Raw genomic sequence first — 18,083 nt, 5'->3', positions numbered from 1 at the left:
ACTGCTTGTTCTACTATCCTGTCTATATCTTTTACCATCCTCCTCAATGTCTGACAAACCCTCTACTTTTGTGCCTATCCATCATCAACAAATTTAGGCATGCTTGCATTCAAATAATCTATATATGTTCTGTGACCAAAACTGGGCCCATCAATGATTTGTGGGGCACATGACTGCTAAGTCTTCTCCAATTTATAAGTATTAATTGCTATGGGTTGCTGAAAATCAGCTGCAGGCAGTGTCAACCAATTCACTGGTGGTGGAAACCAGGAAGTGAACAAAGCTGAAACTGCCCAAAATCACCAAGCATACAAAGCTTTCATGGTGGTGGGAAAGGGGGGATGGGTGGAAAGGTTGAGGACAAGGAGAATGGAAAAGGAAAGATGTTTAATTTATTATTTCCTTTGACAATGAAGTACCCTATTGATGGCTGCAAACGTATGTATAAAACTAATCTTTATGTTTTGACTGCACATTAACCTTTTTAATCACCTGTATTCATCATTCTTCTAAATTTGAATTTTTTTCCAAAGAAAAAACAATGTCTTTCCTCTTGCCAATTTTCTTACTTCCTCTCCAGAAAGCACTGAATCCTGACCAAAATGAAATTTGACAAGAGACTTCTAATCTTCTAATATCTTGGCCATATAGACATTATTTATATCTCAATGATAATATGTCATGAATGCTTTAACAACAGTTCAGTTGCAGGAGGTAGCACAATGTATCTCAAACCTATTCACACCTGACAATAACTTGCACTTTCACAAATAGGGCTGGTGGAGGGGACAGTACTTGGAGAGCAATCAGAAATGGCAATTCTGGATACATTTCTCAGCCTATTTAAACTGGACACCAAAGTAACGAAAGCCAAGAAATAAAAAAACGATTCATAATTTTGTTATTAGTGCACCTTTGGATAATGAATTCTTTTGCAGGGTCAGACAGATTTCCATGTACTATCCACTCATCCACAATTTCTAGATAAGGCCTTATAGTTTCTACCCATAAAGAAAAGAGAAGTGATACCTGCACAGAGAGAAAAAGAGAGGGAGTTAGAAATAGTTAAAGCTCAAGGTAAAAAAGTTAGTCTCACAATTAATTCTCATGGTCCTTTCTCTGTTCCCATCGAAATTAAAATCAACTTTTCTCTTCACATTCACTCTTTTCCACCAAGTCACTAGGCTAAGCTTCAAAACTCCTTATGTGATGAGTTTTACCATTGAATGCCACCATTTAATATCACCAACTTCCCTATCATTTATGCCTAAACAATTGGGCACACTGGTCACACTGTCAAAGATCCCTGGCCATTAAATCCTTGTAACTGCCAATGAGTGACCATTGATAACTCAGCCTTAGATTTAATTTTACTAATATTGGGGTAATGCACCTTGCTACTGCTTAGTAATGCATCAAATGAAACTGGAATGCACAAATGTGAATCTGTGTCAATCTTTCAGATACTGTGCCACAAAAATGTATTGTTATCGGATCATCCATGAGCATTCAATTTCATTAACGTATCTCCAATGTATTAAATGGCTTTTTTTCTAAATAATAACCATTATAACATTTTTTGAGATTTTTTAACAAGTTTAATTTATATCATGCCTTTTATGTAATAAAACTTCCAAAATTTTGCATAGGAGCAAAATCAGACATAATCTGACATCAAGTTACATAAAGAAATATTGGAAAACGTGAAAAAAAGCTGATCAAAAGAGGGAGTTTTTAAAAGGAGTATTTTAATGGAAAAGAGAAAGGAAAGGAAAGGGCAGACAGATTTAGGGAGGGAATCCCCGGGAACAAAAATCACTTGGACAGAAAAGCCCCAGCTCCAAATGATCCTCAACTTCACTACATTTCAGAAAGACACTACCCAAGATAAATAAAATGCCACTCAAATTAACAAAAAAAAGTTTCCTGATGATGCCAGTGTGGTACTATGGCAGTCCTATAAGAAATGAGGGGGCAGGTAGGGAGAAATAGTAAAATGATTGGTATATGGAATCAGCTATTTCTGATAACTATCACATGAACTCTTTTAGAAATGCATCTCTGCGGATGGGGACAGGTTGGAATTCAGATAACCTGCTGTCTAAGCTCACAATCAACGTGCCCTCTCTTTTTTTTTTAAACAGTGCACTGCCAAGCGTGCGGGCTCTTTAAATTCTTTTGCAGAGCCATATATACGTGCTAACTTAAGAAGGATGATTTGTGCGCAGCCTGCACCAGAACTAGCTGCACAGCTTAGAGGGAACATTGCTTACAATTACAAAAAAATCAAATCAACTTGTTGATGAGAGCTACTGTTGTCAAAAGACCATCCCCCAACCTACGCCTGCCATTTAATGGTTCAACCACTTTCAAAAAAGGAAGAGAAAACTGTGCGAAAAAGAACCAATAAAGCAAAATTGTGAACATTTAATCTTTTGATAGTATTAATAAAAATAGGTTTCCACTCAACACCCCAGTCCCACACACTGAATTATGCTTCTTAGCATTGATGCCATAAAAGATGCACTCACCGTCTGCTCAGCGGCTTCTCCTACACTGTCATATTCAATAATAGCTTTATACAGAGTATTCAACAGATGAGAAGCCCTGATTACATTTGGAGTATCAGGTGGAACTTCTGCTATTCCTGTACTGAATACTTTATGAAGTATCTTAAGCTGAGACAATCGAGGAGCTAGTTTCTCAAGTACTGCTGCTAGGGTCACCGTCTCATCTTAAAAAGAAAAAAATAAGTATAATCAATAAGTGTCAGAACTGTAAGAAAAAATTGTATAGCCCTTTACCATCAGCAAGTAGTTAGGAAGTTAGTGAAGCAAACTCTACCAAGAGATGAATTCTTACATGCAGTGTTTTCACAAGACATTAAACAATCCTAAGAATAAGATTTAGAAACAAATTATTTTAATACTCAATATTAAGTGATGTCAGTAATGCATATTTGCACAGGACATAAATGATTTAAAGGCCCCTGTGTGAATGCTGAAAAACATCATAATGCACAGCCCATCCCAGCTCATTCAAAAGCAATTGGCCACCCAGCACCATTGGCTGACCCTGTTGAAATCTTCACTGATAAAAACAATATTTTAGCCAGCTTCTTCAGGCAGGGCATTTATACAAATGCCACAGGAGTCCAAGCCTTCAACCACAAGAAGGGGAACAATGGGGAAAATGTAAATTTTAAACAAAGACTAATATTTTTCCCTACTGTGCGCCTCCTTAATATTAGCTAAACAGTCAAGATGCAGAGTCCCATAACAGCAGCTATCCAGCAATCATCCTTATTCTTTCTCAAAATACTTTAAAACAATTCCCGAACTCCCCAGTACACTACTGGAATAAACATGCAAAGTAAGGCATTTAGATTTCAGATGGAAGATAGATTGAACCAGAAATAATAATAAAATCAGTCAATAAGCTCTACTGGCAGAGCTATTGAGTTTCAGGCAATGACATTTATGTGAATACTATTTAAGCAGCAGGGATATTCCAAGACAGTTTGCCAGATGAAATAGCACTGAAGTCTCAGAGAATTGTGAGGGGAGGAAAAGACTTAGATTTCTAACTTTGTTAGCTGCATATGAAGCGGCAATAACAATAATGGAGTTGCCAGAATACCAGTGCCAAAGCTTCAGACTAGTTTTCTCATTACAGACCTTGACATTATGAAAATTTAATTTCTTGGAATTCTGCAACTTGTACAGTGTAGCATGAGAGTAACAATTACCGACTGGAGCAAGGCTAATGATGCTTGCATTCAGCTGGGGTAAATCATGCTCATCATTATAATGAAGCACAATTTGTCCAAGTTTTTCTCTGCTCCTGCATCAATTCTGAGGGACATCTGTTGGGCTAATGGGCATCTCCTGCTGTACTCCAATTCTGAGACTGTATGTATATGTCAGAAAATCCCATATCTGCAAGCATCCAGCCTTTCACACAGCTACTGAGTAATGTGTTGGGTGGAGGATGATAATTGTAACAAGAAAAATTATTTGTAAAAAAAATTACAAGTTAAGGAAAGTGTTTTAAGCATGCCAACATTTTGAATACCTTTAGTTATCATGCACTTTTCAATGCTGACAAGTTCCTCCTTGAAGTTCATAAAATATTTATGCAGGGCCCACACAAAAGACTGGTATGTCCGGAAGGGGGGCTCAGTAAACTTTTTACATGTGGGTAAGATTCCAGGTGGGCAACTTTCAGAGCTGTGTCCAATAACTTCATCCATGAACTTTTGTAGTCGAAACACAACTTGCCCGTATGCGGCTATCTGTTCCAGTACTGCTTTAAGGCAATTCTACAAAAAAAGAAAAAAATTTAGCCCACTTTTTGGAGGAAGCACACAACCTCAATCATCATATTTGCTGGTCACACTTGTTTCAATTTGCTGATGCACCAGCATTAAACCCAGGATAGAGCCCTTACATTTCAGCAGACTTCCATTATTCCCGCCTACTCGGTTAAAGGAGCACTAAAAAACTTAAGATGTTTGAATAAGAATGACTTCAAAATAATCTCAAAATTGAGCAATTATCTCTTGTCATAAGTAAATACAGACAAATAATTAATGTGGTCAGTGCAGTACTTTTCATAGTTAGAATATCCTACCAACACAAATACACAAAAAATATACAATGCCCCATTTTTAGAACTAGAGATGGTTTAAGTAAGTTATATTTATAGGTGGAAGGAATGAGTTTGGCTTCAAGTTTAAGCTTAAATTTGTATTTCTGTATTTGTGTGTTAAGAAAGGGAGAACTTGAGTTTTAGTTTCACTTTAAAAGATGCCTGCATTTTATTAATTTTTATGACCCTTAAAGGGCAGTTAAAACAAACACAAGGTAGAAAAAAACTATGCTGTTTTCTGACAACAGGAGTCTAGAGAAAGAGGGTCCACACACATACAAAGAAACAGAAAGCAGTTTGAGTTCATTTGGTCAGGTGAAGGAAGCAGTTTAATTCTCTCTCTAGCTGACATACTATCAGACTGCCGAGGAGAATAAGTCTAAGAATCTTAGATGACTTGCCCTGAAGTTAAAGTAACAGTGAATGTCAAGTGAGTTCTGGATCTCAAGGGAGATACCAAGTTGTCAGCAGTCTACTGGGAGAGGGGACTGTAGGTCCTAAAGGAAAGAGAAAGGCCCGCGAAGCCCTTTAAGTTAAGTCAAAGGACAAGGACAGATATCTGGAAAAGGTCCTGCTAAGTGAAGTTAAGAGTGAGGAGCAGAGAAGGAACTCCAAGCTTAAAGAGGGAAAGCTGCAGGATGCAGACTTAAAGCAAAACAAGCTTGCAAGAAGCCAGAAGATCCAAGGAGGCAGCCAAAGGTCTGTAACTCTTTACTATGGGCATGTGAAGCAGTAGTGTTCTGTTGGCATGGCTGATCATTTGACAGAGAGTGCGAGGAAGACAAAGCTGGAATGCATGTGGCAATCTAGGGAGGGGAACATCAGAAGGAGAGTTCGAAACCCTGAAGGTTTCTGAGAGAAAGTGAAGTTTGGGAGATTATTCCAAAGCCTGTTCTTCGAGAGTGGAGATTAGAAACCCCTACGTGAAAGATGGAGTTCAGTGAGACCAGTTGGCTCACGGCGTGACAAGCATCTGTGGGAGTAGGGGGTGGGGGAGTTTATGACGGATCCATAGCATCTGTTTGGGGTGGCATTTGTCACTTGGTTTCTAAGTGTGGTGTGCCTAACCACAGATCCCCTAATAGTTTACATGAGCTGTGTACTTACTGTGAACATTAGAGTATAAAATAGCTTTTCTAACTTGTGTTATCCTTAAAAATTTGTATAAATCTTGTAAAGGTATAGCAGTTGGTGGAGTATTATACTATAGTTAATTTTTTCTTGTTTAATAAATGTTTTATTCTTTTGTTAAAAGTTCATCAGCTAACTTCTGGGACTCTGTTCAGTAGCTGCCCTCCAAATTTCTAAACAAAAATTAAAAGTTAGGATCTATCAAGCTGGGTTCCACCCTGGAATCTGACTTGTCCAGTAGTAACATCAGCTGGGATCATAACACCATCTATTAAATGGTGTGACCTGATGCTGCATTCTAGCTATTTATTATTAATGCAAAATATTCAGGAGACAAAAACAACAGAAAAAAAAAATTAGGCTTCAGGAAAAATGCTGGAAAATTCCTTCCAATTCCACAAGGTAACTAAGCAATCTGCGACCTGTGACAGATCACTAGACATATTGAGTGCCCCAGTTTCTCCCCAAATACACATGCCAACCAAATTAAAATATCGGCAAATAAGAAATGTAAGCACAATTATAATAGCCGTTCGGACTTTGTATGCCAAAGTTGACTTTCAACTAAATGCATTTCCACCAAATAACGGACTTAGTTCAAAATCTTCAATGGACACGAAACAGCATAAGATTTTAAATCCAAATTGTTTCCACAGGACATTTACCTCATAGTTCACTGCACTTCAAAAGCTTTGAGATGCACTGACATGATAAAGCACTGTAAATACAAATATTATAAAATTGGACACGATAAATTGCACATGCAAATAGTATATATAATACTGCATAGTTTGAATTTGTCTTTCAATATAGTGAAGTACCCTCTGCTAGTTATGAATGGAAGAGCAACAATAATTTATAGTTGTATAGCATCTTTAAGGTAGTAAAACGTCCCAAGGCACTTCACAGGAGTGTAACAAAACAAAATGACACTGAGTCACATAAGGGCTTAAGGTGTGTCTTAAAAGAGGAAAGCAAGGTAGATAGGCAGAGAGATTTAGGAAGGGTATTCCAAAACTTAGTGCCTAGGCAGCTGAAATGGACAGCCACCAATGGCAGAGGTGATTAAAATCTGGGGTGCTCAAAAGCGCAGATGTCTCAGAGGGTTGTAGGGCTGAAGAAGGTTCCAGGGATAGAGAGGGGTGAGGCCATGGAAAGATTTAAAACAAGGATGAGAATGTTAAAATCAAGATGTTGCTTGCCCAGGACCAAGATAAGTTCCCGACCATAAGGGTGATAGATGAACGGATCTTGGTATGGCTTATGACACGGGCAGCATAGTTTTGGACAACCTTAAGTTTATAGAGGGTAGAATGTGGGAGACCAGCCAGCAGAGCATTGGAACAGTCAAGTCTGGAGGTAACAAAAGGTGGGTTTCAGCAGCTGATGAGCTGAGACAGCAGTGAAGTTACGCAGATAGAATAGGTGGTCTTGGTGATTAGCATTTAGCTAAGAAGAAAAATAAAAATATCATGTCCAATTATTTTGTACCATAGTGAACTTTTAAAAGCAAGTTTATCTATTAGACAATACTAGATTAGAGTTTCATCAGGCCAAATCAGAGTTGGCTTATTAATTTATCGTCACAGACAAAGTACAATATGATTGGAGGTGCTAAATGCAGACAGAGTCAGAATTTGCCATGTTGATTAAAAGATTATATTTCAAAACAGGGAAACAATTATCATTTTTCACCCATCATCTGACAACATAAGCTGAGGAACAATGAGATTTTACGATTTGGAAAAAAGACAGACCTACATTTGTATATTGCTTTTCATGGTCTCAGGATGCTCATGATCTCAGGATTTGCTTTACAGCCCATGAAGTACTTTTGAAGAGCAGTTATTATTGCAAGATAGGGAATGCAATATCCAATTTGCACATGGCAAATTGTCACAAACAGCAAGGTGAAAATGACCACACAATCGTTTTTATTTAAGTGATTTTGATTGAGGGATAATTATTGGCCAGAACAGCAGAGGAAGCTTCCCTGCTCTTCTTTGAAATAGTGCCATGTACTCTGTTACGTCCACTTGAGAGAATAAATGTGGCCTTGATTTAATATCTTATCTGCCTTCTGAGTGCAGTGCTCCCTCAGTATTGAACTGCAGTGTCAGCCTAGATTTTTGCGCTCAAATCTCTGGAGTGGGACTTGAAGCCACAATCTTCTGCTAAAAGGAATGGTCCTGTGGTTTCTCTTTGAGGGAGTTACATACCTGGGTCAGATGAGCTACCATGATGTCAGTTCTCACCGATATCTTTCCATCATGCAATGTATACATAAACAGTTTATTAACTCCAGACAATAACCTGCAGACAGAAAGAAATTTAGTACATTAAAATTTACACAATCCATTGATAGATATATTGTGGCAACACTCAAAGTGAAAAGTACAAAAAAATTAGGGCTCTATAAATTGGGGAAATGAAAATGTGGTTGTGAAAATGTTACTTTTTCTTGTACCTATTTATATTTACTTACTTTTTGTTACCTATGTTTTATTTTCTTTTCCTTCCACAACCTTTCATTATTCTTACCTTTCATTTTTGGATTTTATTGCTGGAGCCTTTCTTTCCTATACTTCAGTTTATTTTGTTCTTGCTTTGTTTCTTTTTCTCCATTATTAGTTCTGTTTTAGGATTATTTCATTCCAGGTGTTGCTGCCTTTGATCACTTCTGGCATAGGTATCAACTTTGGCTCAGTAAAAACACTTCTGGTCCTGAGTCAAAACATTCAAGTCCCACTCCAGAGATTTAAGCACATCATCTAGGCTGACATGTCAATGCAGCACTGAGGGAGTGCTGCATTCTTGGAGATGCCATGTTTTGGATAAAATGTTAAACTGAGGACCCATCTGCCCTCAGCAGTGCACGCAATAGATCCCATAGCAAATTCAAAGTAAAGCAGGCAGATCTCTCTGGTGGCTTGGATAATATTTATCCATCAACAAACAGTGCTAAAACAACTTATCTCATTGCTCTTTGTGCTGTTTGAAAATTGGTCATCACGTGGATGGTGACATTTCAAAAGTACGTCATTAACTTTATAGCACTTTGGTGCTCTCCCAAGATAGTGAAACATACTATATAAATGAAAATTCTTTCTTGATAGTTTCAGGAATACTTGGTTCATAATTTATATGTATTAGAATATAACTTCTGGTTTTAGGAATTAAAGATTAACCGTAGAGAACTGGGGGGAAACCTAACTTAAAGCTTAAACATCTGATGTGAATGCAACTCAAACAAGCCTGAGTTAATTACAATTCGAAGAAGGGTTCATGTGTATTGACAGGCTGGGCCATGTTGACTTAAAAGGTCAAAGCAGAGGGTTAAGTGTCATAAAATAGCAGGTGGAGAAACAAACAATGGATGACCTATGGGTCTTTTGGTGCAGACATGACGTTTACAATTATTTCAGTAAGGGCAAACCAGAGAGATGATTTTATTTTGGGAGTTACAGCTAAATAAGTTTAAAAACATTCAGTCAACCCTGAAGGGCTATAAAATCCATTTCTTTCTTCTGGTCAAAGAAGGATTGTCAATGGGGAATACTTAATCTAAAGGTCTATTTGAGGACATCCGAGAGCATGCACATTGTCATGGAGTTTAGGGAGATTCTAGGGTTTCACTTTATCTGGGTGTTTGCATAGTTTGCTAGTTGCAACCTGGATTTTGTGTGCTGCAGCTCACTGAGAGAAGGTAGCCAAAATAAACGATAGTTTGTTAGGCCTGTAGCTTAAGCAAAGAAATGCTAACTTCAACATTCACTACGTGGAATGCAGGTGAGGCTTAATCTCAGTTTGGATTTTGTGAGGGAACAGAAACTGGAGGATTTGTTCTAGCTTTAAGTTAGTGGGAAAAAAAACTTTCAGTGGTTCTCAGACTCTTGTGGTAAAGAAAGCAACCAACAGAAAGGCTGAGAAGTGTTGAGAAAGTAACCAGAGAAAGGAACTGAGGTGTCCACAGTCAGGAGATGGTGAATGAAGGTTTTAAACCTGAGAATAGCTGGAACTGAGGAGAATTCATGTAATTTGCAGAGGACTGTTGCATACTTCTGGGTGGTCCCTACAGAAGTAAATAACTTTAAGGTTGATGTGTCTTTTAAGAATGAGGCACGGAGAAAGTATGGAGTAAAACAGAGTGCATAATATAAATATTTATAACTTATAGTGTTAAAACTGCTTCTTTTGGTTAATTCTTTTAAATACAATAAAGTTTGTGCTATGCTGGAACCGTGGAATCTCCCCTCATCTCCTATCTCCAAGGAGAATAACCCCAGCCTTTCCAACCCAACCTTCTAACTAAAACTGCCCCCATCCCTGGAACCTTTCTGGTAAATCTTGTCTACACCCCCTCAAGACCTTCAAATTTTTCTTAAAGTGTGTTTTTTTTAAAATTCATTCACAGGATGATGGCTTTGCTGGCTGGGCCAGTATTTATTGCCCATCCCTAGTTTCCCTTGAGAAGGTGGTGGTGAGCTGCCTTCTTAAACCACTGCAGTCCATGTGGTGTAGGTACAGCCACAGTGCTATTAGGGAGGGAATTCCAGGATTTTGACACAGCGACAGTGAGGGAACGACAATACATTTCCAAGTTAGGGTGGTGAGTGACTTGGAGAAGAACTTCCAGGTGGTGGTGTTCCCATTTAACTGCTGCCCTTGACCTTCCAGTTGGTAGTGGTTGTGGGTTTGGAAGGTGCTGTCTAAGAAGCCTTGGTGAATTCCTGCAGTGCATCTTGTAGATGATACACACTGCTGCTGTGCCTCGGTGGTGGAGGGAGTGAATGTTTGTGGATGTGGTGCCAATCAAGCAGATTGCTTTGTCCTGGGCGGTATCAAGCTTCTTGACTGTTGTGAGAGCTGCACTCATCCAGGCAAGTGGGGAGTATTCCATCACAGTCCCGGCTTGTGCCTTGTAGATGGCAGGCAGGCACTGGGGAGTCGGGAGGCGAGTTACTCGCCTCTGACCCGCTTTTGTAGCCACGGTATTTATATGGCTAGTCCAGTTCAGTTTCTGGTCAATGGTAACCCCCAGGATCTTGGTAATGGGGGATTCAGTGATGGTAATGCCATTGAACATCAAGGGCCAATGGTTAGATTCTCTCTTGTTGGAGATGGTCATTGCCTGGCACTTGTGTGGCGCAAATGTTACTTGCCATTTCTCAGCCCAAGCCTGGATATTGTCTAGGTCTTGCTGCATTTGGACATGGACTAGACAATACTCTAGTTGGGACCTAGCCAGAGCTTTATATAGGGTCAGTATAACTTTCCTGCTTTTGTACTCAGACCCTCTATTTATGCTTTTCTAACTACTCTCTCAATATGTCCTGCCACCTTCACTTGGGCTGGCCACAGAGCGGAAGCACGTAAGGGCACTGTGGGTAGTAATGGCAGCAGAGGCATTGTGGCCACCTGTAGAAGAGCAAAAGGGGCCAAATCACATCCTTTCACCGTAAGAATTGTACAAGGCGGCAGTTGGCTGTCATTATGTAAACTGAAGCCAACCAAATTCTCAACTTGACTTACCTGTGTTTATTGGCATTAATCCTTCTGGTCAAATATGGAACAAAATCAGGTTGCTCACATGCTTACCAGCAACCAATGAAATTGCAAGATATAAACATTTAAAATGGTCATGTGATTACTGTTGACCAATGAGATTTCTAAAAAGTGAACTCCAAATTATTTGTAATTAAATGTATTGCATTCAAGATCAATAAAATAATAACCTACTGCAGAAGTGCATAAAGTTTAGAATATTTATACAATCCTCCAGAAGTAATAACTGATACTTACCACAATGTTTCTCGGATCACTTGGGTTTCTGTAACAAATGTTCGTTCATCTGAATAATACAGCGGATCAGTATTGTACAAGTGCTGCTCCCTAGACAGTAAAGTTATGAAATTACAACCAAATAGGGAATATATTCTTATTCTCAAACAAAACTCAGGTGTATAATAAACTATTCTATTTAATAATATGTTATTTCATTTGTTAAATAGAATTATTCAACTGCTGTGCTGTTGACTTTAGCTAGAATACAGTTCCATGGGTGTCAGCAGGTTCATGGTTAGTCAGTCAAACTGGCCATTCTTCACATACAAACCTCCAGGGCAAGTATCACAGACTATTCAATTGTGAAGATGTGCAATGAGCCTGAACATAACATAAGAACATATGAAACAGCAGCAGTAGGAGGCCATTCTGCCCCTTGGGCCTGCTCTGCCATTCAATAAGATCATGGCTAATCTAACTGTCGCCTTAACTCCATTTTTCTGTCTGCCTGCCATTCCTCCTCCCCCCCACCCCACCATCCTTGACTCAATCTAACTCAGCCTTGGATATATTCAATGACCTAGCCTCTGCTGCTCTCTGGGGAAGAGAATTCCAAAGATTAATGACCCTTTGAGAGAGGAAATTCAACCTCTTCTCCATTTTAAATAGGAGACCCCGTTTCTTTAAACTGTGCCCCCTAGTTCAAGATTGCCCCACTAGGGAAAACATCCTCACATCTACCCTGTCCAGTTCTCTCAGAATCTTGTAGGTTTCAATAAGATCACTTCTCATTCTTCTAAACTCCAATGAGTATGGGTCCAACCTGCTCAACCTTTCCTCAAGACAACCCCTACATCCCAGGAATCAGCCCAGTGAACCTTCTCTGAGCTGCTTCCAATGAAATTATATCCCTCCTTAATTAAGGGGACCCAGACCTAAACAATACGCAGTACTCTAGGTGCAGTCTCACCAATGCCCTGTACAGTTGAGCAAGACTCTTTTGCTTTTAAACTCCATCCTCCTTGCAACAAAAACAAACATTTCATTTGCCTTCCCTATTACTTGCTATACCTACATGCTAACATTTTGCGATTCATGTACAAGAACATCCAGAGCCCTCAAACACAGCATTCTGTAGTCTCTCTCCATTAAAATATTTTTCATTCTTCCTACCAAAGTGGGCCTCACATTTCCCCACATTATGCTCCATCTGCCAAATTTTTGCCCATTCATTTAAACTATTTATATCATTTTGCAGACTGTGTCCTCTTTACAACTTGCTTTCTTCCCTATCTTTGTATTGTTAGCAAATTTGGCTACAATACGCTCAGCCCCTTCATCCAAGTCATAAATACAACTAAAATAGTTGAGGCCTCAGCGCAGATTCCTATGCATTCCACTAGTTACATTTCCCAACCTGAAAATGATCCATTTATCAAAATTCTCTGTTTCCTATTAGGTAGCCAATCATCCATTCACACTGGCCTGATCTAGTTTCCACCAGCACTTTCCTGTATTATTGAGGATTCTAGTTAATTTTTCCCCTGTTCAACCCAAGGGGCGCAGAGGTCATTTGTAGCAGCTTTATTAGCACTGAGGTCAGTTAACTCACACAGATGTTGTATTGAATCCAAGTTTCTGATCGGGAAGGATAATGGTTACATCAGCCTGTACCTATCCCAACTGAGAGCTTATGAGTTTTCTTCCATAGCACATAAGTTAGCATTTGAAGCCTTGAAAAATGCTTCCAAAATTGGGTAGATTTATATGCACTGTATAAAATGTGAACCACTGGTGTTGGTGGTCACATTTTGAAATGTGAAAAAAAACTGGTAATTCAAATTAATTCAATGTGACATGTTTTATTGACAAATTAATTCTACAAACCACAACCTTTAACCTTCACCCTTAACCGCAATCAAAACTTTTTAAAAATCATCAAATTAACTGTCTTTGGCATCCACAAAGCATTCACCAAATTCATTGAGTCACTCTGTCAATGGCATCATCGTGAGTGTTAAGATCCCAGCTAATGTTGCTACTGGACAAGTCAGAACCCTCAGTGGAACCTGGCTTGATAGATTCTAACTTTTATTCTTTGTTTAGAAACGCGGAGAGTGGGTACAGAACACATTCACAAGAGTCTGATGAACTTTTAACAAAAGGACAGAGCATTTATTAAACAAGAAAAATTATATTACATTACTCATTCACCCACAACTGTACCTTTACAGATATATACAGATGTGTAAGGATAACACAAGTTACAAAAATCTATCTTATAGTCTATTGTTCACAGCATACAATCCATGTACTAGTAGGTGAACTGTGGTTGGACACACCACACTCCGAAACCAAACGACAGATGCCACCAAAACAGCTTCCGTGGATCCCTCATCAACATCCCCAGATGCTCACCACACCATGAGCCAATCGGTCTCACGGAAACTCAGACAAGGGTTTCCAATCTCCACTCTTGAAGAATTTGCCTTGGAATCTTCTTTTAAACGATGCTTTCTCTTGGACGTCTTCAACAATGATCCACCTCCAGGGTTTCAATATCTCCCTCCAATGTTCCTCTCTACATGCATTCAAGCTTCACCTTCCACACACTCTCTCGGAGACACAGCTATGCCAACAGAACACCACTGCTTCACAGGCCTGTAGAAAGGAGTCAACAACCTTTGACTGCCTCCTCGGATCTTCTGGTTTCTCACAAGCCAACTTTGTTTTAATTCTGCTCCCCACAGCTCTCTTTAATTTGGAGCCTTTTCCTCTGCTCCTAACTTTAACTTCACTGAACAGGACCTATTTCTGATTCCTGTTCCTTGACTTAACTGTCTTTCAGGGGCTTTCTTCTGTCCCTCTCCCTGGTTTTTGGGACTTTCTGCTTTTCTTCTGAGAAATCTACCCACTGCAGCTCCTGCTCTTGTGTCCAGCTTCTTCTGTGTCTCTCTGTAATGGCATTTTTCTTCTCAGTCATCTGATTTCTTTTTCCTCTGTTTCACTTTTGTTTTCATTTCTTCCTCTGTGCAGGTGCAGGGCTCCCTTTGAATAAAAAAAATGAAAAAGAACTCATTGTGCATGTACAGAGGGCCATTTACTCGCTTGAAGACGAGAATCCTAATCAACTGCACACGTGCCGCCATCCACCAGCCGGCGCATGCATAAAAACTGCCGAGGCCCATCAGGAATTCTAACTCCTCACTCCAGGGGCCCAACCTTCACTTTTAAAAAGATATGTTTATTTCGTTTCCATAGTTAGTAACATAAGAATCCCACTCTGGATCAGATTTGGCACTTTCTGTTTCAGAATCATCCCTCCACAACAAATCATTCTCCTCTCTGTCCACTGAATTGGAAATTCCCCATTTTTTGAACAATCTGATGACAATTTGTGCATTAACAGCATCCCACAATTTGATGATGGAAACACACAAAACATCAAGCGGGGCAACATGTGTACTTTCACTCTTTGTGAAAAAATTTTCTCTATCAACCATCCACCTATATTCCATTTGGTACAAACATGGCCTTGAATGGCTTGTTGAGGCACATATGCAAAGGTTGAACAACAGATGCTAGACCCCCTATATAACTGCAATTTGGGTGTTATTTCTTTGCAGGCACCTCTTGATCTCATTGGTTATATGGGATTTGATGATATTCATAAACTGCATAATTTACATAGACTACCAGGGTGCCTATTCAACACATTATTGACCCACAACTTCACTGTATCCTTCTCCATCCAACCGTTGCTGTGGACATGCACAAAAGCTTGCACAGGAAACTTGATTTTCAGCAAGGCTTTACTTTTGAAAATTACCCTAGGCTTTAATTTTGTTCCGCCAGCCATGCAGTCTAGTGCCACCGTGAATCTTGTCTTCTCATGTCCTATGGTTTTCACCAGAACGGTTTTCAAACTTTTCCATTCCACAGTTTGGCTGCTGGGCCTATTGAAATTTATGGGCGTTTCATCCATGTTGCTGTGACATGGGTATGTGTGTTTTTGCCGCTATCTGATGAATAGCTGGAAACTATTATTTTTGGCAGTGAGGTCTTCTAGTAGTTTCTGAACGATCTTGGTCTTCTGCCGCAAAGCTCGACATTTTCGTTCCATAAATGGCTACACCGACAAGTTGCTGCTTTGAAATCTTTGTTGGACTCAGGGTATGATTTGGCCCACTTAAACACATATATGAGCACTGCAATTCTGGTGAGGATGTAACAATTTTTAAGGGCCCATTCCGTTATATGTTTCTCAAGATCAGGCCAGTGGCTGGTCCTTGCTTTCATGGTGCATTTGGTCTTGGGCACCTTCATTAGGGTATATTTCTCCTTTTTTCATTCTTGCACCAGTTTTCAACTAACACCGAATTCCCTCACTGCAAATTAGCAAATGTTACAACCTTTAGCTTGAAACCGGCTTCGTACTTCATTCTCTTTGCTAGAGGACCCATTTATGCTCATTGCTCACCTAGCACAGTCTGCTCTGTGCGTTCACCTCTTACACTCCCGCGCATCTTCTTGGCAACAAGGCCCATATCGCCTGCTTGATCCCATGTGCCAACTTATAAGTCGATTAAAACATGCATTTCTCAGGTGAAAAATTGAGGTTGATCCCTAATGCATGTAACGCATTTCTTTGCAGAAAAGTGGGGTGGAGGGGTCAATTTGTATACCGAGTTTGGCCTAAACATGATTTTTGGTGCCGAAAAATGGGGTCCTCGTGCGCCAGCTTTGAAAACTTTTATTCTGAGCCAGCTAATGGAAAGTGCACAAGAGACACCAAAATGACAGTTACTCTGTTGGTCCCATGTCTGTAGTACCTACCAGCTCATTGTGTTTTCTCACAGCAAAACATCTGAAATAAGAACTCAATTGTGAACTAAAATCCACAGCTCACAGTTTATGGGCTGGCACTCCAAGATAGTAAAGCATCGTCCAATTCATTGTGACTGTCTTAATAATGGATCTTATCGCCACTTTCAGAGGGTCTGAATTACTCACCAAAATTATGACTCCATACTTCACCCTCAGCTACAAGTTAGCATTCTTTTATGATGTAGTAGATTGTTCAGGAATTTGCTGCGAGATGTGTATTAAACAACATTTACAACAGTTTTCTTACCAGACAGCAGCTAAATTGGAATGCAGATGAAAGCTGTGACTAAAGTTAGATGCTTTGTTTGTCCAGTACTGGGAAACCACATGCTGCTCCAGCCACAAACGTACTTCTGGCTCACCAACTGGATCAAGAAGAAAGATAACATCAGACATACCTTTTAGCCAATACGTTCTGATTTCAAACATTCTAACTATAATAATTCTTTAAAACAGGGTTACAAACGCAAGACTTCCTGTTTTAAAATGTTTCCTTAAATCTAAGATGAGATAGAATCTCCTGAATAGGGAGATGGTTAGATCAGAGTAAACTCTTCCGCATGACAGGCCCATGTGATTTAGTAATCATGGGGAAAAGAGGCCAGGCTGAAACCTATATAAAAAATATCAATTACCAATTTTCATACTTTGATAAAGGAGGGGCTGGTTTTCTGGATACAAACATACACACATACTCAGAGATGTGGGGAGGGGGACAGAAACAGCTGCTGCTGTGGAAAGCACAGGAAAAGACTGATTTTGTGTTAGCCACCAAGCAAAATGCTGGTGAGAAAGAGATGAGACTTGTGAGGGTTTAAGGGCCAAGGAATTGCCAGAGAGTGCTTTGCTGCTGCAGGATGGTTCGGAGTTACTTGGAAGACTGAGTAGAACAATTTTCAAAGGTACACTGGAAGACTTGCCCTGGTGTGGCAGAGAGAAGGGAGCATGCTGAAAAGCTGGGAGGAGTATGGAAAGGAATCTTCAAGACTACAAATCTATTGGGAACGTAATGTAAAGTTCTTCAGTTGTGTTAATTAGTTAATGGAAAATGACCCTTTCTTTCATTTGAGGGTATTAGGTGCCTATTAAGTAACGTTCACTCTACGTTGATGTTAGTTTGTTTGTGACAGGAGAAGTCTTAAAACATGAAATGAATTGCACAACAAGATTTCGTCAGTCGCTGGGAAATTCTTTTCTCTTTTTAAAAGTTAACAGTCAATGGAGATCATAACAACAGCATAAATTCCAGTGTTTTGCAACCTCATGTAACCATTTTGTATATGTACCTTTTGGATAAACCAAGCAAATAATAAACAATTAGGATAGTTGTCTGGTAACTTTCAATCTGTAAATCATTATTTGAATGCATGCAAAAGACTGACCTAGATTTGGCCAACATATCAGCAATGATCATTTTTGCATGAGCATCCCAAATGCCCATATGTATTTGCAGCCATACATACAGCTCAAACAATTAATTATTAAATATGATTATATAATCTTTGTTATATTAAGGTTGTAAAAGTGACTAAAGACAAATTTCCTATTGGGCAAGATTCCTGAACTACATGACTCTTCAAAAGGTATGACAGGTTCTTGGAGAACCCAAGAAAATAGGAAAGGTGAGCCAG

The 18,083-nt window shown here is 39.4% G+C and overlaps 1 protein-coding gene across 2 annotated transcripts in view; it reads right to left on the bottom strand.

Annotated features, from left to right (window-relative positions):
- The window catches only part of tubgcp5 (tubulin, gamma complex associated protein 5), a 61,419-nt gene that overhangs the window by 30,203 nt on the left and 13,133 nt on the right, over positions 1-18,083 (bottom strand). For both annotated transcript variants that reach the window (XM_041199578.1, XM_041199579.1), the window contains exons 7-12: positions 16,700-16,817; positions 11,584-11,673; positions 8,001-8,094; positions 4,075-4,321; positions 2,532-2,734; positions 914-1,029 (exon numbers count right to left, since the gene is read on the bottom strand). In XM_041199578.1, coding sequence (XP_041055512.1) covers positions 914-1,029; positions 2,532-2,734; positions 4,075-4,321; positions 8,001-8,094; positions 11,584-11,673; positions 16,700-16,817 — 868 coding nt within the window. The remainder of the gene's footprint in view (positions 1-913; positions 1,030-2,531; positions 2,735-4,074; positions 4,322-8,000; positions 8,095-11,583; positions 11,674-16,699; positions 16,818-18,083) is intronic.

Source organism: Carcharodon carcharias, chromosome 11 (genome assembly GCF_017639515.1).
Source record: "Carcharodon carcharias isolate sCarCar2 chromosome 11, sCarCar2.pri, whole genome shotgun sequence".
NCBI classification, from domain to species: Eukaryota; Metazoa; Chordata; class Chondrichthyes; order Lamniformes; family Lamnidae; genus Carcharodon; species Carcharodon carcharias.
The sequence above is the reverse complement of the archived record's forward strand: the minus strand, read 5'-3'. Positions and strand labels throughout refer to the sequence as shown.